Source organism: Condylura cristata, unplaced genomic scaffold, assembly GCF_000260355.1.
Source record: "Condylura cristata isolate star-nosed mole 26May11 unplaced genomic scaffold, ConCri1.0 scaffold00025, whole genome shotgun sequence".
Classification (NCBI taxonomy): domain Eukaryota; kingdom Metazoa; phylum Chordata; class Mammalia; order Eulipotyphla; family Talpidae; genus Condylura; species Condylura cristata.
Window position 1 is genome coordinate 28,859,354 of NW_004567126.1, and position 25,937 is coordinate 28,885,290.

General features: G+C 53.7%; 1 protein-coding gene across 1 annotated transcript; it reads right to left on the bottom strand.

The window, feature by feature from the left end:
• Positions 1–182: 182 nt before the first annotated feature.
• On the bottom strand, positions 183–25,937 carry ATCAY (ataxia, cerebellar, Cayman type). Its single transcript, XM_012729929.1, has 13 exons — positions 25,120–25,937; positions 22,346–22,463; positions 14,048–14,106; positions 12,511–12,732; positions 10,348–10,533; positions 9,881–9,983; positions 8,767–8,898; positions 7,493–7,579; positions 4,483–4,581; positions 3,679–3,720; positions 1,916–1,987; positions 866–898; positions 183–383 (listed from the first exon to the last, which is right to left on the bottom strand). Exons 2-13 carry the CDS (start codon positions 22,420–22,422, stop codon positions 230–232), a joined length of 1,266 nt encoding a protein of 421 aa, XP_012585383.1. The 5' UTR covers positions 22,423–22,463; positions 25,120–25,937; the 3' UTR covers positions 183–229.

Here is a 25,937-nt window from a genome sequence, read left to right on the forward strand (position 1 = left end):
TTCTCTAGCTCTGCTTGGGGCTTCCTGAATTGCAAGACAGTACTAAGGCAGGGTGAAGGCCTGTAAGTGTGTGGGGAAGGATTGCCCGGCACATTCCAAAGAATGGTTTGGTTCTGGCCTGGTTCCTGGGAGGTTCCTTCTCAGACCTCGGTGTCTAGCTTGATGAAGGTCTTTATTTGCTGGGATCTTGCTCACATCGGAGCTTGATTTAGGGAGGGGCTCTTTGTTATCAGCTCAGCTTCTGGAAATGCTTAGGACTGAAGTCGGCCTCCTGGGTCATCAGCCATGCTTTTGTGATCAACCCCCAGAGAATATCCCGCAAACCAAGCCTCAGGCGAGGGTCAGGGTCAGCAACCTTTGGTGTGTATTGCCCCACGTCGTGGCTGGAAGAATGACAGGGTGTCTTAGGAGCGCCACCGGGAGAGGACAGCCAAGCTCACAGCTGGCCCCTCCTGGGGGTCCTTTCCATCCGACCCACCCCTTCCCCGTGCTCAAGCATACGTTGTGCAGGATGACTCTTGTGTCTTAGGGACACACAGGCAGGGGTACGGAGGCAGCCCGGAGCCAGACATTGTGACTTCACTGAACTGGACCCCGAATGTCTGGGGGTTGGCTCCAGGGGGCTTCTGATGGTGTCACATGTTGCCCAGCTCTGGGGTCTCATGTCAAGAGTGCCCCCTTGGGGCTGGGCTGGGCGAGGGTGTCCTGCCACTGTGGAGGCCCCATTGTCATGGCAACCACATCTCCCTGGCTCCCTAGAGAATACACCCCCTGCCCTCAAACAGCCAGCTGGGGGGCAGTGGTCACAGGGTAGACGCCATTCAGCAGACACGACTTAGCAACTCTCCCCCCTTTCCAGACCTACCTTGTTTCCTGATCTTCTGTGACCAGAGCAGACCTGTGGGAGAGGCAAGGCATCTTAGCATGATTTCTCTAATTGGGGGAGACTCAGTATCTGGCCGTGGGCCTGGGAGGGCCGACACTGTTTTGTCTTCCTCTGGTGCAAAGGAAGCACTGGTGTGTGCTGCAGACAGATGCTGGGACAGGCAGTGCCCGGAGGCCAGGTCCTTTCAGGGACACAAAGCGAGACCACTAATAGGGTGCCCCAGGCCTGGGAAGGCTGCCCAGGGGAGGCCCACAAAGACCACCTGCCGGGGCCTTCTTCTGAGAGCAAAGCCTGATCTCACAGTGGGGGCCAGAGCCCGGCTGTCTCAACAGCCCGGCCAGGGTTGGGTACAGGCTTGTTGGATTTTAAAAATAGAAGGGGCGGGGGGGTGGGTGGGCTGGTTGGGCTTTTTGCACCTCTAAACTCTGTGGCTATCACAGGGGCCTTGATGGTGCTAATACAGAAGGTGCTTGGGAGGTGGGTGCCGGGAGCATGTGCCTGAGTGGGAACACCTGGCGTGTGGGCGTGGTGCGTGTGCACACCTGAGCCTGGAGGCCAGGTGTAGGGGGCAGCGTCACTCAGAAGACGCTGCAAGAGGGAGGTGGCTACAAGGAGACCACGAGAGAAAGCCGGAGAAAGCCCAGAGCTTCTAAAAAGCCCAGCATCTCGCCATGTGCAGGGTGTCGAGCTGCTGTCTGGAGCCCAAGGTGAGCCTACCCCGCAAAACGGGGGTGGGGGGGAAATGGAGGCAAATGTTTAATGTTCAGTGGGTACAGGAACCGCTTCTGGGGTGATGGAATGTTCTGGAATAAGAGCGCAGTGTTGGTTGCCAGCCTTGCAAATGCACCAAGTGCCGTAAATCCAGCACTTTTAAACTCTCATTTGCTGCGTTATGTGAATTTCCCCTCAAAAAAAGACTCGGAGCAGGGAGGCGGCCTGGGGCAGGACGTTCTCCTTTCTGTCCCTTGAGGACCCACGACCCTCCCCAGACTCCCAGGTGCAGCGGCCTGTGGTCACTTGTGCGCTTACCTGTCCTCCTCTGGCACCACCTCCGGCTTCTCTTCAGACCTGGGCAGGACAAATTCCGGCTGCGGCCGCATGCTGGTGTCAGAAAGAGGTGGTGAGTGACAAGCTCGGCGGGCTGGGGCTCAGCTCCCACCCGCTACCGTCTCCTCCAGGAGGCCTGGGAGCAGCCTGGGAGGGTGTTGCTACCCAGGAAGCGCTGGCCCCCCCAGAGGCTGCCCCCCACTGTCCATGGGGAGTGAAGCTGGAGGTGACCCTGAGGAGGATGGGGTGGGCAGGGGGCTGAGGCCGGCCCTGGCCACTCCTCTGAGCATTTATCGCTGCTTGTCAGGAGGTACGGAGGGAGGAAGCAGGGAGGAAAAGTACAGGCAGATAAGCCACAGCTGGAACATCACAAAGTAATAAATGTCGAGATTGCAGTGGGGAGATCGGAGCCCCGGGGCTGGCGGGTGGGAACGTACACGGTGCAGGCACGAGGAACCCAGAGTCACGGATTCTCAAAGACCAGAGATGGGCACACACAGGAACCCACATAAATCCACAGCATCCATCTGCACTTGCAGCAGCAGGGTGACAGCAGCCAAAATGTGGACACAGCTCAGTGTCTGTTGCGGGCTGAGTGGGTGCGCAGTGTGTCCCCCAGACACTGGAGCAATACTGAGTCATGAGCAAGGACATTCTGACAGCCACAGCTGGATGGACATGAGGACACGGGGCTTAGGGTCACCAGCCAGATGCAAGGGACAAACGCCAAGTGACCCGCTCCCGGGAGGGCCGAGAGACAGGAGGTGGGAGGTGGGGCCAGGGGCCGGGCAGGGGACGGGGGTTCGTGTTTAATGGGGACACAGCTCCACCTGGGGAAGAGGAGGAAGTTCTGGAGCTGGAGGGGGAGGACGGCCGCACAGCGGTGTGAGTGGAGGGTCCCTGGAACACTTCGGTGGCTAGCAAGGCCCGTCTTATGTTACTTGTACTTGGCCAGAATGAAAAGAATAAGACAGGGTGCTTCACTGCCCTCTGGCCACGTGCGGCTCCCGCACCCCGCCTTACTAAATGTCTCTTGGTGAAACAGTTGCCCCTCTGCTTATGTGTCTGGCTTGCTGAATCCCCTCTATCTCCTGGACTCCGCTTCCTGGCAAGCCATTCCCCTCCTTGGCGATCAGAGGAAACTTCTGGACCCGGACTCCGTCTTGTTTGCCTCTGTCTTCCACAGGGCGGACAGTGACCTCCCTCTTGTCCACTCAAAGTCCAGTTTTCTCAGGAACTGGCTTGTGGCCTCAGCAGCCAGCGTGAGCCCCGATTTCTGGACTGTGAAATGCCAACAGGCAGCCTCGCCCTGCCTGGCTCTCGGAGGGTGGGAATGTACCCAGGAGCAGGGGCTCCTGAGGCTCTGTGAGCGTCACCCCGGGGACGTCACCAAAGACCATCACACCCGTGCAGCAGCGTGTCTGGTTGGTGAGCGCTGAGGGGTCTTGTGCTCCCTCTGGAAAGGGGCGACTTCATATTCTCTTTGCTGTTAAGACTCTGCAGATCAGCACTTGGCCCAGTGGATCGACTGCTCCTCATTTCTTACCATAACCCCCAAGGAGGCTGGGATGTTTTCATTGGCTCTGTCACTCTAGGTGAGGCCTCAAGCCCAGATCTGAGCACAAACCCTCCAGAGAAGGCCACGAGCCCGAGTCTCTGTATTCATGACGCTGATGCTGGCCCCTGCAGAGCCTAAACCACGCGAGCCCATTGTGTGACCCTGGACAGCCCTGGCCCCAACTCACACAGACGTCTCCCTCCGGGCCTTGAGCCTTTCCTCGTCATACCTGCAAGAGAGAAGAGAAGCAGGTGAGACGTGCCTTCCTTACTGTGTAAGAGTCCCCTTCCCACTGGAACCAGAGAAACTGGATACACCGCGGTCTGCAGCGGTCAGTGGAGATTCACACCCGCGTTCTCAGCCAAGACACGGGGACCACAAGGGTGCCCATTGGTGCATGCATGGGGCAGCCAGATGCCACTGGCAGTCACGTGCCACTGCAAGACCTTCCTGTCTCTGCCAGACCACGCTACCACGGAGTATTACTCACCCTTCAAAAAGAAGGGCACTCTGGCACAGCTGCAGTGGGGATGGACCCTTTGAGGGTGCTCAGAGGTCACCCCCTGTGTACCCACTCACAGGAGGGCCTGGAGGAGTCACATCCTGAGAGCAGGAAGCAGATGGAGGGTGCCCGGGCTGTGTTTAATGGGGACAGAGATCCAGTTGCGGACGTTGAGAAGGTTTTGGAGCTGGAGGGTGGGGACGGTTGTACAAGAATGTGAGTGCCTGATGCCACTGAGCTGTGCACTTAAGGATGGTGGGGCGGAACATTTAGATTATTTATTTTACTGCGACCTAAAAGAAAAAGTAAAAAAGCGAGGACACATTTCTCCCGCAGACAACAACGGGGAGGTGTTTGTGATGAAGTGCTTCGTGCAAATAGCAGGAAACACAGCTGCTGTCCTCAAGTTCCGGGTGGCCTGAGGGGCTGCAGGTGTGGGTCTGTGGCCCGCGGCCGGGCTGTGGGGGCGGCGCGGGCGCAGAGACTCACTGCAGCACGCAGTCTGGGATCTGCACGTGCTCCATGGGGATGAGCTGCTCCAGGTCCTCCAGGCTGTGCACGTACTGGATCTTGTTGATGAACTTGACACTGGCAGGAGGAGAAGGGGAGTGTCTGGGTCCAGCCCTGGCTTGGCTGCCCGGGGCTGGAGGAGCCAGAGCACAGGGGACGTCCACGCACCCCTATTCCAGGCCCCTCGGTGCCTCTCCCCAGCCTGCCCTCCCCGGCCACGCCAGCCCCGAGCTCAGCCAGTCACATGTCACTGCAAGCCCCTCCATGGCCCTGACACCCTGCACCTTGGGGTGCAGCAGGCTGTGCCCCCAAGTGCTGCGATTCCACCACGTGGCTTTGGCACGGTGGTGGGCTCCCCTGGTGATGCATTTCTCGGAAGGTGTCCTCTCAGCGAGGGGTGACTGCGTACGGACCGCACGGCACCTCCAGAGCAGAACTGGGGGTGTCTTGCCTTGCAAGAAGGGTCCCCAAGCCCCAAAAGCATCAGATATGGGTCCTTGATGAGCTGAGGAACTTGTTTAAAGGAAAGAGAGAGGCAAGACAGGCTGCTAGACTCCTGGCTGTTTCTCCGTCCTCCTGGGACCTGGGTCTGAGTCCCTGCCAGGATGCTTTTCAACCACTCGCCGACGCGCTCCCACCTTGAGACCCTGTCTCTCTGCCCCCCAATAATCCGTGATCGGGGACAAAGAGTCACTGACTCTGTGCCACGGGGCTCTCGGGAGGGAGAGTTGCAGCCTGACGCACATTCCCAGCGTGTAGGTCATCAGGGGACAGCTAGGTGTTTTCTTCATTCACGGCCCCTGAGGGCTGGATTGGTTCAGGTCAGCACCAGCCGGCCCCCTTCTTCCCCTCTTTTTATCAGTTATTTATTTATATAAGATGTATTTATTTTTGCACACAGAACTGGGGTCCAGGCCAGAGGTGTGGGGGGTGAGAGGCTTCATCAGACACAGAGTGGGAGCAGGACAGGTGGAGCTGCCGAAACACACTGCTGAGGGAGCAGCGGGGGGACGGGAGCCGTCTTCTGCACCCTGGGGGTCCCTCCCTGGTCAGGGGTCGAACTCGAAGTGGCTGCAGTAGCTTCCTAGTGCCGAGCTTTAACTTTGCGCCACCAGGGAGGGTGAGCTGACGTCTCTTGACCCCCTGCCCTTTTCTTTAAAAGCTCATAGTAACCTACTCAACATTTGTGGTAAAGAAACCCGGAGGGAGAGAACGATCTCCGCTCGAGGCACGCTAACTCCGCGTGGTAGATGCACGAGGACGCTGGCAGCTCTGGGCCAGTGTTCACCAAGGAGTGTTAGAGCCTGTTTTTTCTGATATGCAAGTACTTTTGGATGCTTCCAGCCGTGGAGCACAGCTGAAGCCACCACCCACCCTGCCAGCCTCCACGCTGCGAGTGAGCAGGGCGAAATGTCAGGGTGCCGTCTGACTTGCTCTTAAACTCACCCAGCCAGATTATTCCGTTGGGGAAGTGGAAATGAAGGGTCTTGACTCAGTGCAGCGCTCTGGATGACATCACGCTGAGTGACATCACACTCGGTTTCCTGGGCTGCCTGGGGCGCCCACAGGCCTCATCTAGTTCTGCTCCATCTGTCTTCCTGTGGGTGCTCGTGCAGACCTGTGTGGTTAATGATGTTTGGCCGGTGCATATGACGAGCCCCCAAGGGGCTGGCAGTCGCCGAGGTGTGTGGGGTTCGGGTGGGTTCTTGGAACGCCGCTCTCCCGCCCAGGCGCTACAACACGGCGGAGCCCCGCAGCCCCGCCCGCAGGGACGAGCGCCTGCGCAGGAGCTGGGGTGGGGGGGGGGCTGTACCGGGAGTCGCGGCGCCTGGCGCAGGTGGACCTGCCGCTCTTGCTGGAACCATGAGAGTAACAACCTTTCTGAGTTTTGTGGATCCTCTTGGTGAAGCCTCCAACCTGAAAGTGGTCTTGGGGACTCCCCAAAACACACTTGGTTGGTTTCTCGCATCATTGGCCTGGAGTGGGTCAGTCCCCTGGTGTCCTAAGGACCACGGCTCTGGAGCGGTAGAAACTGGGCTTGCTCCTAGCAGGGTGAGGGGGTGGCAATCTCGTGTGTAGTCCTGTGGCTTTTTTGAACCTCAGTTTTCTCATCCATGAAATTGGTTAAAATGCATCCAGCATCCAGGATGTGAGGGCTGGTGGTTGTTATTTTTCCTTTCGTCATTTAATAATAATCTAGGCACATTTCAGGGACCTTGCCGGTGGGTTTCAGGGCTCCCCAATAAAGTGAGTTGCAAATTCTGGGGTTTCCCAGCCCATATAAGAGTCATGTTTGCACTATACTGTACTCTAGTAAGTGTGAGGCAGCATTATGTCTAATCAAGCTATCGGCAGCCACTGCAGCATGAGTTTGATCCCCAGCCACGGAGGGACCCCCATGGCACAGCAGACCTCTCCTGTCTCGCCCACTGCTCCCCTCAGCAGCCAAACCACCCGTTCTGCTCCCTGGTGAATCCTCTCACCCCACCCCCACCTCTGGCCTGCACCTCAGTTATTATATGCACAAATAAATTAAAATAATCTTTAAAAACCCCAATGCACATACCTTAATTAAAAACTGCAGAGCAAAGTGAGTACAAGTACAGACACATTTGCACAAACCTTCAATTGGTAGAAAATGCAGTATCTGCCTATACAAACTTTAAATTTCTCAAACCAGTAATATTTACCAGAGGGAATCTAGAAAGTGCAAATGAAAAAAAAAAAAAAAAAAAAAGGAGGCCTCCCTGGTGGCACAAGGGGTTATGTCACAGCACCATGAAGCTATCAACAGCCAGTGAGGCGTGAGTTCCATCCCCGGCCAGGGAGGGACCCCCAGGGCCCAGCAGACCGCGCCTGTCTCCCTGCTGCCCCCTCAGCAGTGTGTTTCAGTACCTTGTCTCTGGTGAGTCCTCCTACCCCCACACCTCTGGCCTACACCCCAGTTCTTGTAGTCATACATAAGTAGCCTCACAGGTCACAACCTCACCTGATGAAAGGGCGGGAGATGGCCAGCACAGTGCGAATGAACCAGGACGGGTGAACGATGATTAAGGACTTCAGATTTTTCCTCAACCTGTGTGGGGAGGCAGAGGGAATCAGACGGGCTCTGGGGGAACCCTTGGGGAGCAAGGAGCATGGGAGGGCAGGCAAGAGAATACAGAGCAGAGAGCAGCACAGGTTTGCCGTTTGTTCCATCCACAACGTCGCCCTGCCTGTGAGATCCCAACCTCCACTGTGGTGTTGGGTCTGTGGGGGCATGAAAATACACCTCTGTGATCCCCTGAGACCCCAAGAAGCAGGGTTGAAGGAGCTCTGTGATGCAGAGCCAGCAGCCAGACCCGCAGGAGCTGAGCAGCCAATTGTGTATCGTCATCACTGAATACCCGGGCATGTCTAGCTCTGTCTCCAAGCCCCTGCCCGCTAACCTGGGGTGCAAGCACGAATCAGCTGCTTGAGTTTAAAATGCCTCATCTTGAGGCTATTCACAGTAGTCAAGCAGTGGAAACAACCCAAGTGCCCACTGACAGATGAATGGATGAATGAAGGTTAGCTATGTGGTGGAATACTATGCAGCCTTAAACAGGAAGTTCCGACACACCACAATGTGGATGAACTTTGACTGAGGACCTGAAGCTCAGTGAAACAAGGCAGACACCACAGGACACATACTGTGTGACCCACTCATAGAAGGCTAGAGGGGTGCCAGCCACAGAGACAGGGATGGTGGGAGCCAGGGGCTGGGAGAATGGTGGGGGATTAGTGTTTAGTGGAGCAGTTTCAATTTGGGAAGCTGAGAAAGTTCTGGAGAGGGTGTGGCTGGCTGCAGGACAGTGTGAGAGTGTTGAATGTCACTGAGATGTGTCCTTAAACATGGTGAAAGTGGTAAGTTTTTGTGCTATGTGGATCTTACCATGAGTGAAAAAATCATTCTGAAGCTTAAGGTCTCTGTTGCCTTCTGCTTTTTTGTGACTAGGCGGGGGGAGGACCCCACTGGGGGTGTCTTGAGGCAGATGTGGCTTTGTGTCTGGGTTTGGCCACTTGGTTACCTGCCTTTCCTGAAGTAGCCAGAGGCTGCAGAGCAATAGAGGGGCTGGGAAGGACTCAGAAGTCAGGGCTCCACCCCAGAAGAGTTAGGATAAAGCCTTGTAGGTCTGGTCGGGCCGCCCAGCTACAGCCACCGAATTAGTGCACAACCTTTCAGAGGGACCTCAGACCTGGGATTCCTTGGTCCCAGAGGGCGCCCCAGCCCCACCCACTCACCTCCTGTCAATCATCTGGTAACACTTCTTGAGCCACCCAATGCCGGGCATCTTCCGCCGGGGGGTCGCACCGTTCAGGTACACGATCATATAGTCCTCGGCCACCAGGAGTTCCAAGCTGCTGATGACATACCTGGTCACGGGGCACAGAAACAGGGCCGTCACGGGGGGCCCAGACGTAGGTGGTGCCAGTGGATGAGAGTGAGAGTGAACATCTGCGCTCTCACTTCTGGCTGTGCCAGTCATACCTGTTCAGGTGTTGCTTCTATCCTGGCACACTCGACGGTGTGTGTGAGTGTGTGTGTGTGTGTGTGTGAGTGTGGATGACCCCAGTCTACTCCGAATGTGCATCAATGCACGTAATAACAGTAGGAGCTACTATTCTATTGAGCACTTAATGAATGCCAAGTGCACTAGATCTGTGACGACGTTTGCTTTCTCTGATAGCCCTGAGCTCCACAGCCCCAGAAACAGCTGGACAGTGGGCGCTCACCACACACAGCCCGGAGTCTGCCCTCACCCCACCTCTTCCTGAATAGATTCTGGAAAGCCTTTTCCGCTCGGCTTCTATCCATCTTTAAGTTGGGGGGCCTGCTCAGGACTCCCTGGTATCCCAGGCCACTTCCCCGTCTGACCTTCCACGGGTTCCTGCTCACCCTTTGTCCTGCTCTGCAGGTTGGAAATCCTCAAAATAATGATACTATGAGTAACAATGACTCATAGTATCAGTCAATGAGTGACTGAGCACTCTCTGGTTACCTGTCAGGAGCTTAAGTGCCTCCAGCATAACAAAACTATGCCAGAGGGCAAGTGTCTCACCCTCTCTGTACCTCAGGTTCTGCGCCCTAGAGTGGGAGACACCTACCTCACAGGGCTGTGGAGGGGGGGACCACCCCCCACTCAGGAAGCCCTCGTGCAGCCACATAAATGCTCCACAAATGAGTGATGGTAATGACGATGTTGCCGCTGACGGTCCCAGTGAGGTCCAGACGGCAAGCAGGGGACTCCGGTCAGGGCTGACCAGCAGTCCCGGCCTTTCCCTGGGGTGAGGCTGAGGCCACACCCACCATCTGGGACCCTCAGAAGTGCCAGCGGGAGGGCAGGGGGGCACTTACAGGAAGAGATTCTCCATGATGTAGTGGTAGTCGGGGGAGCTGCTGTCCGGAAGGAAGCAGGCAGCGAAGACAATGATGGCGTTGAGACCCTCACCGTAGTACCCTGGGGAGAGGCGGCCAGTGAGTGACCCAGGCGGACTGGGCAGCCCCTCCTCTGAGCTCCCAGCCGGTCGGGGTCACCCCAGGCATAGCCCAGGCATCCACCTCACAGCCAGCCGGCCCTTCTCATTGCCCATGTTCAAAGGTACAGTTTGGAGTCACAGCTGACCAGCTCGGGGAGTCGCAACCCCCGGCCTGTGTCTGCCCTGGCGGGACCATCTGCGGAGACACCTCCGGTGCAGGTCTACGCCGCACTCCAGGCAAGTTCCCCCCTGCCCATCCAGAGACGGGGCTTCCCTGCGACGCAGACGAAGGGGCCACTGACCAGGTTGCCCAGCAGAGGCAGAGGGGGGCAGGGCGCGACTCACCTCCGTGGGTCACCACCCTCATGTAGGGCCGGATCATGCGCAGGTCAATGCGATGCTCTTGTTCCCCGATGATCACCGTCCGCCACAGGCGCCCGTTGGTGGCCCCGCCCTCTTCCGCCGCGCCGTCCCCAAACAGATCCGCGCTGTCCCCAGGCATGTTCTTGGCCGCGGCCACCGGGGTGTCGTCTGGAAGCCGGGGTGAGCGGGGCGGAAGCCTGAGTCTGGGCACCGCGGCCCAGACTCGTCTCTCTCCCTCCACTTAGCAGCCTGGACCGCTGAGTCCGGCTCACAGGCACAAACGCTCCCTCCCTATGTGTGGCGGGCAGACTGGGGCGACTGAGAAATGTGGGCTTGGGAATCAAAAACGGTGTCCGAACAAAAGCTTCCCCCTCAACTGGGAGATACAGGCCAGTGTTTGGGGCAGAAGTCAGGCCAAGGGCCTAGGTAGAGCCTCTTTCTGTGAACGACTTGCTGTGTGACCTTGCACACATGCTTTGCCTCTCTGGGCTTCTCAGGGCATTCACCGCTCTTAAAATAGCCACCTTTCTCAGCTTTCACCAAGATCTTCCCGCCTCAGGAAATAGCTCCCTGCATTGCTAGCTGCTCAGGCCCTGAGCCGGGTGTCAGTCATCCACTTCCCACCTACATCCCCCCAGCCAGTGCTGTGGGGCTGTGCCACCCCCTGGCACTACCGTGTTCTGTGGTGACATCCACCCACCCTTCTCTTGGGTCTCCCTTCTGCTCGAACCCTGTCCCCCCATCAGCCCACCCCCCATTCTCCCATCCCTGCGAGAACATTTCCAAACATAGATTGGAGACACACGGGTCCACCCTGCTGCAAGTTTCCAGTAAGTTGGGAATAAAAGCCAAACTCTTGGAAGGAGCCTCCTGAGCCCTGGGTGATCAGGCGGCCTCCTGCTGGCCCCGAGTCTGGTCTGCTCAGCTCCCCATACTCTGGGTGTCTTTCCCATGTTCTTGCTTTAGGGCATCAGCTCAAGTAACCCCACCCAGTGAAACCGGTCCACCCCTCAAACCACCCCACAGTTGCCTCGCTTGTGTTCTCCCCCTTGGTTTTGTGGACATTTGAGGCTGGGTTATTTTTTGGGGGGTGCACCTCTGGTTGACCCACTCCATGCCAGGTGCACCCCAGTTGTGACAATCACAGGTGTCTCCAGCCAACATCCAGTGGCCCTGGAGGGAGAATCACCCCAGGGAGACCCTGTGTTCTGATAACCCAGGAGACTCTGTTCCATCCTTATCTGCCCTCCTGATGTCTTGGGGGCTGCACACATTTAAATATCCACACTGAGTCAGAGGCAGAGAGGAGGAGATCCCAGAGGCTGGGAGGGCCCACTTGGTTTGTACCACATCTGACCCATCGGGATTTATTCTGCTGTCTGGTGTGAGCAGGCATCTAATAGTCCCTGATCCCCAATAACACAGGGCATCTCCCTGATGGCTATGTTGGTTGCTGTGAGGTGTTGGGTAGGATCTTGAGCCCCTCCCACACAATCGTAACCTCCACAGGTGTCCTGAGACCCCGCCCAGTGTCCCCTGGGACAGAAGTCCCCCTCACTGAGACCCCCCACCCCCACCCCCCGTCTATGCCACCACTTCATCCCAGTTCCCCGATGACCAGCTGCAATTCCCTTGCACACAGTTCCCGGGGGCACCTGTCTCTGTGCGTGTGGCAGGTACATGCATCCCTGACACAGTGCCCCCTGGCCCCCGAATCCCAGCCAATCCCAGCTCCTGCATATATAGTCTACAAATACGCACTGAATCAGTTGCTGAGTCATTGTTTTGATCTTGGTTACTTTTGAGAATCAGATGAAAACCGTTGCCCCAGAAACCCACTAGAGAAATGTGCATAAAGTCAGAGGGGCAGAAATCACTCAGGCTGCTCCCTGAGCCCTGAGTGAGACCCCAGCCCCCTAGCCCTGAGTGAGACCCCAGCCCCCAGCCCTGAGTGAGACCCCCAGGCCCTCGAGCCCTGAGTGAGATCCCAGCCCCACACCCCAGCCCTAACCCTGAGTGAGACCCCAGCCCCTCCAAGCTGTGGACTTGGGTGGATGGCTCCAGTAAGCTAGTCCAGGAGCCCAAGGAAGGACTGGGGCTGGATTGGGGGCCTGGGCAGCGCTGGCAGAGATGCCCCCGCCTCACCTTCCCACTCCAGCTCATTGCCGTTGCCCAGGAACTCCAGTGAGTCGGTCTCATCAGGGGTCTCAATGTCGTCCACATTAATATCCAGGTCATCGGGGGTGTCCAAGAAGTCATCAGACAGCAGAGAGCCCTCACTCTGATCCAGGGAAATGTTGATCTCGGGCGCGACCAGAGTCTTCCGCTTGCGATGCGCCCCGTTGAAGTTCAGCGTGCTGGGAGGGGCTGCGGGAGGACAAACAGAGCCCCACTGCTCGGCCTTTCTTGTGCCTCCCGGAGATCCCCATCCCCGCCTGTGGCGTCCAGCACATTCTCAAGCCTCAGGCCACCCTGTCACAGAGCAGCTCACGCGGTCACCACCCTGCCGTGGACATCAAGGACAGGGACACTTGGACATGGCGCAGGCTGGGGTTCAGTGCTGAGCCTGCTGCCCCTGGGCTGGTGACCCTGGAGCTCTGGGACCTCACTGTTCCGAGTTTGACTTGCTTTCAACGCTTGCAAAATGGGGTTCACAGGAGGTGGGGGCTCCTGTGAGGCCCTACCAGGCTCTAGACTCATCCATAGTGGATTGCTGTGACCTTTGAATATGACCGGCAGAAAATGCCACATTCTTTTTTTTACCTTTCTCTGATGTTGGGCTCTTTAATAACTAACATTTATCGATCACGCACCGATGGCCAAACATGCTGCGAAGCTCTCCCAGGGCATTTTTATGCTTTAGCCTACGAGATGAGTTCTATGTTCGTTCCCATTTACTTGACGAGCAAACTGAGCACCGAGGGATGAGGGCCTTCCAGGTCACTCAGCTGGTGGCTGTTCTCCAGGACTGGACAGATTTCTGCTAAAGACTCTTGGCTTGCCGCTAGCCTCCCTGGGAGAGATGGGGTATCTTCTAGGGGTTCAAGTCCGTCAGACAACTAGTTGGAACATAGTCCACTTACATTGGAGGAAAACCATCATCCGGCCCCAGATCCGTTCTAGGGCGAGGGGCTGATCTCCCAGAGACCTTAGGGACTCACCCTGGCTTCATGCCTTGGGCAGTGAGGACAAAATAAATAACGCTGCAGGGCCATCTTGTTCCTGCTTGTAGAATGGAGATATTCATTCATCCATAATGAAACAGACCAGATTCTTAGTTTCTATTATTTTTTCTTTTGGATTTCTTTCTTGGACAGGCTAGTGGACAGCAGAACTCCCCCAGGACTGACTTTACACCTGGCACCCCTGAGGAGTTTACTGGTATCGCCTGGTTAATTCTTCCAAGCCCCCTGGAGGATGCTCACTACCTATCAGTAGTAGGTGAGGCTTTGATAGCACAGAGAGGGTGAGCAGGCAGCTCAGGGACACACAGCAGCGTGGTGCTGGCATCACCCCTGCTCCTGCTTGCCTCAGGCACAAGCCTGTTGTTCCTGCAGGCCTCAGAGCAGAGCAGCCCTCTTCCCTGACACTCACCCGGAGTGTCACCTCTGACACTTCTGCAACTACAGCCCTGGGCAGAACCCAGAAGCAGCGCTCCCATTTCACGCATGGGCAGACTTACAGGATGTGTCTTCTGCAGGGCTACCAAGCGTGTCCATCCCTGTGTCTTCTGGGAGGGGCCTGCAGATCCAGCCGGGAGTGGACATCAGCCACCAGGTACCCCAAATCCAGTCCCAGAGGTGTGGGGTTAGACAAAACAATAACAACAAAATCTGTTTAGTTCTGGGGAATCTTTGGACCAAAGCACACTTGTTTCTTAGCACAGAAAATCATAAAACACTAGTGCTAGAGGCCTCCTTCACTGTCCAGTAAATAAGCCTTTCTGTTCTTTTCGAGTGGGGAAAGCTGAAATCCAGAGAGGGTGCGAATGTTGTCCAGCATATGCTTGAGCACATGGGGATCTGAGTAGCATCATCCTGGCCCTGTAGGACTCGGCCTTTGATGGGTATGGCTACTAGGACAGCAAGAAGTACGTCAAGTGCACACAGTCGCCGGAAGTTGCTCTCTATGGCTACTGTTGGCTCAGCTTGTGCAGCAAAGTAAGTAACGGCATATGGAACTGTAAGCCACAGTATAAGATTAGCACCCGTGGGTCCATGAGGACATTAACGAATGATTAAATAAACAATAGGGGAGAAGAGATGACTTTCCCATATACACGTCCAAATAACATGTACTCAGTCCTCCAAGAGACGGAGCGTGACTTCTTAAGTGTGGGTGATACAGAGTGACTTCCTTCCAAAGGCAGCAAGAAGAGGGCAAAGAGCGACTTTACAGAGGGGTGATCTGGCCACATACGTCGGCCAGGTGACCAAGGTCAGCAGTGAGGAGCTGTGGGGGTAGCAGTCACCCTGTTACCATGAGCTGAGAAGGACCCTCACCCCAGTCTAACTACGAGAGAACAGCTCACAAGCCCCAGTTGAGGGTATGCAACAAAATCCCTGCCCAGCTCTCCCAAAATTGGCAAGGTCATCAAAACCAAGGAAATTCTGAGAAACTGTCCAAGAGTTGCCTAAGGAGAGTGAGGAGCAAATGTCATGTGGGAACTCAGACCGGGACCTGGGCAGAGAAAGGCGGGTAGGAGGAAACCACAGGCGTCAGCATCCATGGCAGATGCCAGTGAATGAGAATCTATCAGTATTGGCTCGTAAGCTGAGACGAATCTACCAGCCTTCACTCCTAGAAGAAGCTGGGCAAGGGGAGGGAGGTAGTATACAGAAACTTCCTGTAGTAGTCCCGCAATGTTCCTGTAAATCTAAAATGTTTATATTTCCCTTTATGAAATGCAGGCAACTATGGATTTGTGCCCCTTAAAACTTGGCTCTGCATGGAACCCCAAACAAGATTTGTTTCTCTGGCAATCACTGGGCTGCTTTTTGGAGCAACAGCTCACGCTGCCCAGAGTTTGACCCAAGCTCTGGATGCTTTGCTCTCCGGGGAAGTATTCAATTGCAGGCAGAACCTTTTCGAGAGGCTGAGTGGCTTTCAGAGGCTCCAGCCTCAGGTCGGGCGGACTCAGGAAGCTCAGTTAATTCATCTCTGCAACTCTGCTACTCAGCAGTACTGTGCAGCTCAAGGCAAAGCTGGGAAGGGACTGAAAGTGTCTGAAAGGGGAGCTGTCGCGCGGGAAGGACAGGAGAATGCCCTCCTTTCCTTTTCAAAACGATTTATTCCCTTGCCTCTGCTCTTCCTTTGACGCCAAGTGGCAGATTTTCTGGGTGAAATCTAACTGTGCTTCTTCCTTTCCCTCCCCCAACGTTCCTCCCATCACCATGCACCTGGGGATCTTCGGGTAACCACTTCCTCCCCGGTGCACTGGTGGGACACCATCCTCCTCTCATGGAGGTCAAAGGCCAAAACAGAACAGAGGTCTGAAGGGAGTGAAGACCATGTGCGCAGACACACCCTTGTCAGTGTTCGGCGCGTCATGATTCAGAAGAGCCCGGAAGTGCAAAAAGCCCAGATGTCCAATGTGGGTGAATGGAGGCTCAGGCATCCATCCCCTCAACTGCAGCCATCACTCGGCCATGAAAAGGGGGGCGGCTCTGACACTCACTACCACGTGTGGGCGCACCCTCCCCTCAGCATGCATGGGTGGGGGGGCAGCTAGTGGCTTCTGAATACAGCCCAGGGTCCCCAAAAATAGGAAGCACACTGCCACCTGAAAGCTTGCCCAAAACTTCAAGACTGACTGTCGCAGCCCTGCCCTGGTTTTCTCCTGCCCACACACAGCATTTAAAAATATTTAAAATTTGCTGTCAAATCAGAGCTATGACACCAAAAATGGAGGCTTCCTCCATTTTTGGAATCGGATCTGCCCTTCGCTACCCGCTGCTCCCTGTGTCTGAGCGTCTGAATTTCTCCCTGATTTCTCAGTTATCTGCCTGCCCCCTCACGCAGAGTCTGCAATTCCTGTTGTCCCAGAATCAGCGAAAGTCTCAATTTACCCCACCGACAGGGCACGCACTGTGCGCCAGGCTGGAATGTTCACAGCATGGCCTTACTGGCTCCTGCCGGCCACCATGCAGGGCGCCCCTGGCTGCAGAAGTGGAGCTGGGCTAGAGAGGTGCCCAAAGGGCTTGACCCGCTCAGGGGAGGAGCTGCCTCCAGGTGCTGCCCTCTACTGCCCCCTAGTGCCCCACCAGACCGCGCGTCACCTCTGTGGGGACACGGGGTGGGGGGGGGAGCCCACCCCCAGCAGCCAGGGGCCATTTGGTGCCCTGTCCCATCACTGTCGCTCTGAGAGGAAAACTTGTGGCCACACTGTCTTCTGTTCTCATCAGGATGTGACTTGGCTGCTCTCCCTGGACCATCACATAGCTGCTACCTGGTTGCAGGAAATACCAGAGTGGGAAGCTGAGGATGGTGAGAGAAGCTGTGTAGAGGCCGGGGAGAGCCCGACAGCCCAGCCCTGAAACGCTCAGCGCTCTGCATCTGCGGTACGCTTCTCTCTCTGGGCCTCAGTTTCCCTCATCAGTAAGACAGTCAGTGTCAGTGCTTTTCATCCACTTAGTAAATACAGTTGACCCTTGAACAAATGAGGGGCATGAAGGGCTATGACCCCTCTGAAGGCTAAAATCTCCCTATAAAGTTTCACTCTCCCAAAACTTAACAATAGTCTTCTCTTAGAATCCACGGAGGGTTGGTTTCAGGGTCCCTCCCCCCAACATGAATGCCCAAATCCACAGAAAATCAAGTATCTTATAGCTGACTTTCCATAGTGGTGGGTTTCTCTCTCAATCAAGAAATCAACCAGTGTGGATGTCAGATGGCAGTGGGTTGAATCCACACACACCCAACCCTCAGATGCAGAGAGTCAACTGTATTTATTGAAAAAAAAAAAATCCCAGATAAATGGCTCTTCAGTTTGAGCCCCTGTTGTTCGAGGGTCAGCTGTATATCTAGGTATGTGGGTAGGGGCAGGGTCACAGCTGGGAGAAGAAAGTCGGTTTAATGCCAACTGGGTCAGGTTCTGGTGCCCAGCTACTGGGTCATACAAAGTCCAGGAATTGCCTTGAAGGTATTTGGTAAATGTGGTTCACATCTGCCATCTTCTGGCTTCGTAAGCAGCTCCTGTGCCCAATCCTACTCTCTTATTCTAGCCTCTGACTTATTACTTGTATTGTGCAAAAGTGCATTGGAAGTGAGCTGTGGGCCTCAGCGTCTTGGACTATGCCCTCTGTGCCCCCAACCTGTGCTCCAGGTGTCAAGGGCATTAAGCCTCCAAGTGAATTAAGTGTGGGCAGCACAGCCTTGGTCTCTTCTCTGGGGCTACCCAGCCTGTTTCTGTTTGACTGAGCCCACTTCTGGTGCATGGCAACAGCCAAGATATTTTCTAGACTGGGCCAACAGTGTTGAAGTTCAGTAATAGGATGTCCAAAGAGTTAAGCCAAGGGGGTCAGAGAAGGAACTTCTGAGAAGCATTAAAAAAATTATTGGCAAGTTGGTGGTTTTAGAGGCTGAGACAAATCTGCACTTTTTATTCCCATTAATTTTTATTTCCCTGTAATTACCTCTGTCTACTTATCTTGTTATGTTGATTCTTGACTGGGTTAGAAGGGCTGGGATAGTGTTCAGGACCATGGACAGTAGCACCAATCTCTGCTCCAAGAGGTCTTGCTCAGTCTTAGTAAAAAAGGATGTTAGGACTAGCAACAACAATTGTTGGCGAGGATGTGGAGAAAAAGGAACTCTCCTGCACTGCTGGTGGGAATGCAAACTAGTACAACCACTATGGAAAACTGTCTGGAGGTTCCTCAAGCTGCTAAACATGGAGCTTCCCTACGACCCAGCAGTCCCACTCCTAGGTATCTATCCAAAAGACACAAAAACACTGATTGAAAAAGATACTTGTACCCCCATGTTTATTGCTGCTATATTTACAATTGGAAAAACATGGAAGCAGCCCAAATGCCCAAAAGTAGATGACTGGATTAGAAAGATGTGGTACATATATACAATGGAATATTACTCAGCAACCAAAAAAGAGAAACACATGTCTTTTGCAGCAACTTGGATGGAGCTGGAAAAGATCATGCTTAGTGAGATAAGCCAGAAAGAGAAAGAAAAATACCGGATGGTTTCACTCATAGCAGGAGTATAATGGACCAGGAGAGAAAATAACAAAAATAATGAACAACCATATACCAGAGACATTCTGTGGGGGCGGAGTGGGGAATGGGATCAAAAATGGGGGGGGGAAGGGAGGGAAATGCACGGGACTATGGTGGTGGCACAGGGGTGATTTGGTGATGGGAAACCTGCGGGGATTACAATCGAGATGGAAAAAAAATGTGCAAAATGATGTAAAAATAAACTTTGTAATAAAAAAAACATAATTCAATTGCCAGAGAAATCCTAATAAAAACATGATAAATGCTAAAAAAAAAAAAAGGATGTTAGGGACTGATACGTTTTACCCATCCTCAACCCCACCAAAATTCATATATGGAAGTATTTCCCTCAGTTTGTTTTTGGAAGCAGAGTATACAGGAGATAGTGAAGGCTAAATGAGGTGGTAAGGTGAGCCCTGGACCCCATAGGGCTGTGGCCTTACAAGAAGAGGGAGAGAAATGAGATCTCTCTATAAGCAAGCACAGAGGAAAGTCCACTCAAGGACACAGTGAGAAGATGGCCATCTACGTGCCAGACACAGCTCTCACCCCAGGAACCCACACTGCTGACACCTTCATCTTAGGCTATGGAGATGCAGAACTTTGAGAGAATAAATATTTATTATTCAAGCTGCTCAGTGTCTAGGATTCTGTTGTGGCAGCCTAAGAAGATGAAGATAGCCAAAGAGACAAGCAGAAACGATCTGGTATATAGTTGAGTCGGATCATTAGGATGAATGAATGGAGAAAACAAGGCAGTGAGCTAGATAATCTCCAGGCTGCCCTCTGGCTCCCCAGGAGTCCACAGGAGGGCACGAGGCAAAGGAAGTAGCTGAAGTTAATGGAAGGAGGGGGCGTCTGTGGGCACAGAACAAGCTCTCTGCCACCCCTGGAGAGGCATGGAGACAGAGAAGGGACCATTGAACTAGAAGGAATAGAATTGTAGGCTGTGTTGCACTAGACAGAGGTGCTTATGTTGAGATGCAGCTGGACCCTGCATCAAGGAGCTGCACTCATTCGCCCAGAACGAGGAAGACAGAAGTCTTGGCAAAAGCACGCATCCTGACTTGGCCCTACAGCCAGACCTCTATAGTACAGACACTGGCCTACTGAAAAGGGAAAGGCCCCCTCTGCGGCTGGGAGAAATTCACACTTGCAGCTGTCTTCAGCCCCATTTTTGTCTCATAAAGTCTGGGAAAAGGAGGGTAGCTTTTAAAACATGGAGGGAGTAGAAAAAAGGAACTGGGGTGAACAAGATTCAAGCTAAGGTACTTGGACAGCCCTTATTGTCTCCAAGGCCCATCGCCCTCCACAGGTCTCCTCAAATTCTCAGCTCCGTGGGGGAGGGGCTATTGTTCTTAGTTTACATATGGGAATAGCGACAAAATTGTTGCTCAGCCAGGCGACTGAGCAAGAATGTCGGACAACTGCGTTCTGAAACCACAGCCTTCCACGTCCCAAGCTCAGACCTCTTTGCTTGTGTTGTGCTGCTGAAACAAAATTAGAGCAGGAAAGTGAACACTGTGCTGAGTCACAAGATAATTTCTCATATTTAGGGTGAGTTGGGGTTTGCTGCTGCCTGGAGAGATGAAGTTGAATCAGAAGTTTCTCCAGGTCCAAGTCCAAGGTTGCTTTGGGCTCAGCAGAGGCTGAATTTGTGGGATCAGATGGCAAGTGAGGCAGAGACTGGGCAGAGACCCCTTCCAGCCCCAGGCATTTGGTGCTGCTGGAAGAAACCCATGGAGAGATGCTTTCTGTATGGGATGAAACAAACCTTCCGTGTTAGGAGCTGTGACCACTGTAAAAACCAGTTTTGCACATTCCACAAGATTCCTGACAAGAGTTCATTGCAAAAAAAAAAAAAAAAATCCTTAATTTATCCAAGCTGCCAAGTGTAGGACTCAGGAGACCCTTATACGCATGCACACATCAGCACTTCTTGGCACTTCTTGTAACTGAGTTAAAGAGAAGGGTGTATGGGAAGGATTACAGCTGGAAGGGGAGAATTTCAAAGCAAGAGGACATGAGGTTGAAGCCATCTTTTCCCCCCAAACACCTGTTTTCATGAGGACAAACTCCTGTGGACAATGGAAGTGGACATAAGAGATTCTTGGCTCTTCTGCAAAAGGACCCCTCTCACTATAAAGAACCAAAGCACAGTCACTTCACAACAGGGGCATGTTCTAGGAATGTGTCCTCAGGCAATTTTGTCTTTATGGCAGCATCATAGAATATGATTATCCAGCCTGCGACACGTTCAGCCTCTAAGGCACAGCCCACGGGACTCACTTCATCTCTGCGGGCTGTCATTGACCAAGGTGCTATGTGGTGTTGGCTAACGTGGTGTTGGCTAACTTAGAGACTGAAGGGTCCTTCCTGGTGGCGCAACAGGTTAAGTCTCAGCACTGTGAAGCTATTGCAGCCACTGTAGCATGAGTGCGATCCCCCACCAGGAGGGAGTGACCCAGAGGGTGCCCCAGACCTCTCCCGACCCGCCCGCTGCTCCCCTCAGCAGTGTGCTTCAGTACATTCCCCACTCTGTCTCTGGTGAACCCTTTCACGTTCCGCACCTCTGGCCTGTACCCCAGTTGTGTATGCATAAATAAATAAATCGTTTAAAAAAAAAACTTAGAGGCTGAAGACAGTAGATTCAGGAGGGGGCTAAAGGCTTCAAATGAGGCAGTGACATCCCAACATAGCAGCTTCATCTGGACTTGACTGCCAGAGGTCTCCGTAGCGGCCCACCTGCCTTGGACCAACCTGAAGTGTGGATGCCCCGGGCGTGTGCTCTGTATCAGACCAGAGTTCGTGTCCTTTTCGTTCCTGTTCACCAGCCTAGTTTTACGTCTTGGGGACCTCACTGACTGAGATTTTCTGGAGCTAGAGATTGTCTTTTTTTTTTTCCCTCCAGGTGAACGTGCTCAGTTCCTTTGACAATTCTTTCCCAGATAGTTATAGAGCTAATTCTTTGGTGTCATCTCCTGAGGGCAAACTCTTTGCTTTTGAAGGGGGAGGGAGATGAACAGACATAACTGTCCAAAGAATTAGGGAAACTTCTCCTGACCCACCGGCTTCTCCCCTCAGCAGTGTATTTCAGTAGATCTGCCTGCTGTGCTCCCCACTCTCTGGTGAATCCTCTCTTACCTCCCTGCATCTCTGTACCCCAGTTTTTGTATGCATATAAATAAATCTTAAAAAAAAAAGTGTTGGAACATGCCTTCTGCAGCAACATGGATGAAGCTGGAAGGGATCACGCTTTGTGAGATAAGCCAGAAAGAAAAAGAAAAATACTGGATGGTTTCACTCATAGCAGGTGCATAAAGGTCTGGGTGGGGGGAAATAATAATAATGAACGACTAGATACCAGAGACATGTTACGGGTTGCAGTGGGGGATGGGATCCAAAATGGGGGGGGCGCGCACGGGACGATGGCGATGGCACACGGGTGACTTGGTGATGGGAAGCCCACGGGGATGACAACTGAGATGGGCAAAGGCACAAAATGATGTAAAAATAAACTATTATAATAAAAAAATTCACATAAAAATAAATAAACATAAAATAGTGTTGGAATGGAGTTTTTGTGTGCTTTGGGTAGGGGTAGTGGGGAATTCTCATCTGAGAGAATTCAGCAGCTATTCACTATGTGCCTGGTGGGTATCTGGCGGTGGGCCAACACCCCATGCTCAGGGAAGCAGCAGCCTCTCCCTCCCTCCGTGTTGGCATGGAGCCCTGAGCCGCCGTACCTGGGGAGACCTTCATCCTGCCATTCTTCCTTCACGTCTACACTTTCCATCCGGAGTGTGGCTTCGGTGGTGCCCATGGGAGCCAGGAGAAGCGACCGACTTGAAGCAGGAATAGGCTCTGAAGGAGAGTAACAGGTTTCACTGGAAAATCATCACAGTGACAACTCAAACTCCTACAAAGCATTTCAGCTCCATCCACCAAGAGTCTAATTCATCATTCTATGGAAACATTGCCTGATTTCACAAGATGGAAAAATAGCGATACAGAGACATGGGGTGGGGGCAGAGGGCACCCACATGGACCTGGACTTTGAGCCCAATGAAGAGTTGAGCCTCCAGGGATGAGTCCCCTCCCTTTGAAACTCTGAAAGGGCTTATCAGGCCTCCCTTATCTTGGACTTCAACTGGGAAGCAATTAATTAAATAGTCATTTATACTAAGTTTGAATGACTGATATACTGGAGTTTCATGTTGGAATTGACATTTTCAAACAGGAATTGGCCAGCCTCAACCCACTCTGTCTGTTCTAGGCCACTTACCCTGTCCCTCTGTCCCTCGATGAGGAAGCAAGTCCTGACAACCTGCTAACCTAGGACTAGTGAAGCCAATGTTGAAAGAGATGGGGCATGGACATTGTGTTCACAGTAACTACCAATCAAAATGTCTGTTTGATGTTAACTGTTCTGAGGAGCCAGCTCAGAGGATGGCTAGGGTTGGGGGCATCACTCTAACTGGTGTTTAAGACCGAGATGTCTGGGAACAGATTCAGAACGGCTGAGACTAAATTTGGGGTACTTGAGGCCTAGCATACTTCCAAGCCATTTACCCCTCTCAACCACTTTCTCTGTAAATAAAATGTGGCCTAAAAATGACCTGTATGGGGGTCTCTCTGTGGCACAGGAGTTAAAGACCCAGCACTATGAAGCTATTGCCAGCCCCTGCAGCACGAGTTCGATCCCCAGCCTGCCAGGGAGCTGCCCCACAGGGCGCAGCAGACCTCTCCTGTCTCGCCCACTGCTCCCCTTGGCAGTGTACTTCAGTACATTTGCCTGTTCTGTTCCCCATTTTGTCTCCAGAGAGTCCTCTCGCCCCCCACCCCGCACCTCCAGCCAACACCCCTGCTCTTGCAGGCATAAATAAATCTTAAAAAAAAAAAAAAGAGAGACCTTTATGATACCTTCTGGGTTTAACATTCCAAAATCTTAGGACTCTGTCAACACCACTTTTTGTATTTTTAGACTAATGGTTCTCAATCAGAGGATGACTTTGCCCTCCCTCCCTCAGGGGACACTGACAAATTTTGGAGGCTTTTTGGTTTGTTACAGCTAGAGGTGGGGGTGCTATTGGCCTCAAGTAGGTAGAGGCCAGGGATTATAGTGACACTGTGCCTAGGACAGGCCCCCCAAGAATGATTCAGGCTCAAATGTCCATAGGTTTGAGATTGAGAAACCTTGTTTTGATCTGCCTGTGTTTGCAAGGACTGTAGACATAGGTATACCCATTATTACTGAGCGCCTGTTTCACCAGGATCCATCCTTCCATCCTCTAGACAAGACTTGCGCTGTTACACTTACTTGCCAGCATCTGAGTTCCCTGTTCCCAGACCCTCAATCTCCCTTGCAGGTGCAGCTGCCCTTGCAGAGCTGACTCTCGGCACACAGCTTGGGTGTGTCCTTAGAAGCCCCTCACAGACACAGCCACTGTCGGGGGTCTGCATTTGGGATTTTGGATCAGGGAGGGAGAGTCCAGAGGGAACTGCTCCGGGCCAGGGCCAGGCAGGAGGGAAGGGACAGCCAAAATGTGACCCCCCCCCACTAGAGTGAGAGTTTCTCACTTGGTTCTAGTCATTGTCCTGATGTCGTCATTCATTCAAGGAGGAGGGAAAGTGAGACGCAGTACGGAAAAAAAAAAATTCCCTTCCTCATGCTACAACAGCAACCATCCAGAACTGTAAGCAAGGGAAAGTTCCACTTGAGGGCAATTCATTTCCTCTCTGAAGGGAGTGGTCTTTGCCTGCTTTCCTTACCCCAAGCTGGGTGTGACTCAGTTCCCAGAAAGGATCCCACCCCCACCCACAGGGGACCCTTCAGAGCCAGAGATACTGGCCCCGCAAACCGCTAATTGTGGGGTGTGGGTGGGTCCCCAGTGGATCCTATCTACACCCACCATTTGATCCTGACATCACATTTCAGGATGGAGAAAAAGCACAAGGGCCAGCAGAGAAGTGTTTCTCTGCGCTCTGAGCCTGTCAAATAGGAGTTCAGACAGAGGGAGCCTCCGTCTTCAACCATCTTTCCTTTTCCTGATCCTTGTTGCATACATTACTAATATATACATAGAATTAAATTGTCGGTCACTTACCTATCTATACAACTTTTGGGGTTACATTTTCACACTTCCATATGTGCATTATGTATACATTTATCAAATCTTTTCTCTAAATCTGCTCACATTGTTATAATAGGAAAGGCTCAGAGGCAGGACGGGAATTTCAGCCTCTTAGGAGAGGGGCGGAGAGTTCACCGCCTCATCTCCAAGCACGTCCTGAAAATGGTGCAGTCCTTTGCCCTCCAGGTGACAGGTGGACATGGAAGGCAAAAGGTGGGTGTGTGTGCTGGCGGATCGGCTTCCTTGGCATGGGGAGAGAGGGGTATGTTATCAAGCCAAGAGTCGCAGGCCCCAGGTTCTTCGGTTCCCACCCACCCCATCCGCAGGAAAGGGGGTGGCAGCATCTGATGTCTGGGACAACCTTCGAGAAAGGAAGGTGGACTCACCTCCGCGGCCAGTCCGGGTTACCTCTGTGGCCTCTCCTGCTTAGGCGCAAACAAAGCCCGGCATTCCCAGCCTTTCGGAGCGCGGTCCCGGGGCTTGCAGCGCTTAGGAGGAAGGTGTGCGCGGTAGGGGGCCGGGGCGGGGGTCGGCATCCATGGAAGGTCACCCAGGACAATGTGGCGGGCGCGGACGGGCGCTCTTCCCGGGGTGGGGACCGGCTCGCAGTCAGCGGCTGGCCCCTCCTCGCTCCGCGGAGGCTGCGTCCCCTGTCATCGTCGCCGGCGCTGCGCCTCCGAGGTATTTTCTTCTTTCCCAGCTCCCAGCTGTCAGAGTCTTCCTTAAGACAGTTAATTATGCAGCTTTTGTGTGCTGGGTGGCTGAGTGGGGGCAGGGTTGCTCAAAAAAGCACAGCCCCCTGCCAGAATCCCGTCCTCTCCATTGGCTGGAAGAGAACCATTTCCAAGAGCCTCACCAGCGGCAGAAGCGGAAATGATTTCCTGATGGCGCATCACCGACTTAAAAACAAAACAAGGAACAAATACATAAATAAATGGCGGCGATGGCCTCATTCCTTAGTCACCAAGGGAAGCCGGCATCGCTGTCTTCAGGACCCCATTTCGTGCGCCCCTCCGCTGGCCGCTCTGACGGAACCGCGTGCCATGGACCCGGCTGGGGGAAGCCGGGACGCCCCTTGCAGTAGCGCGCTGTGGAGGTTCTTCTGGGAAGACTGGGGAGACAGGGATAGAGGGGCGATGGGATAGAGGGTTGAGCGTGCCCCTCTGAAATCAGACCATAAGTGGACCTGGATTGGCCCCACCCC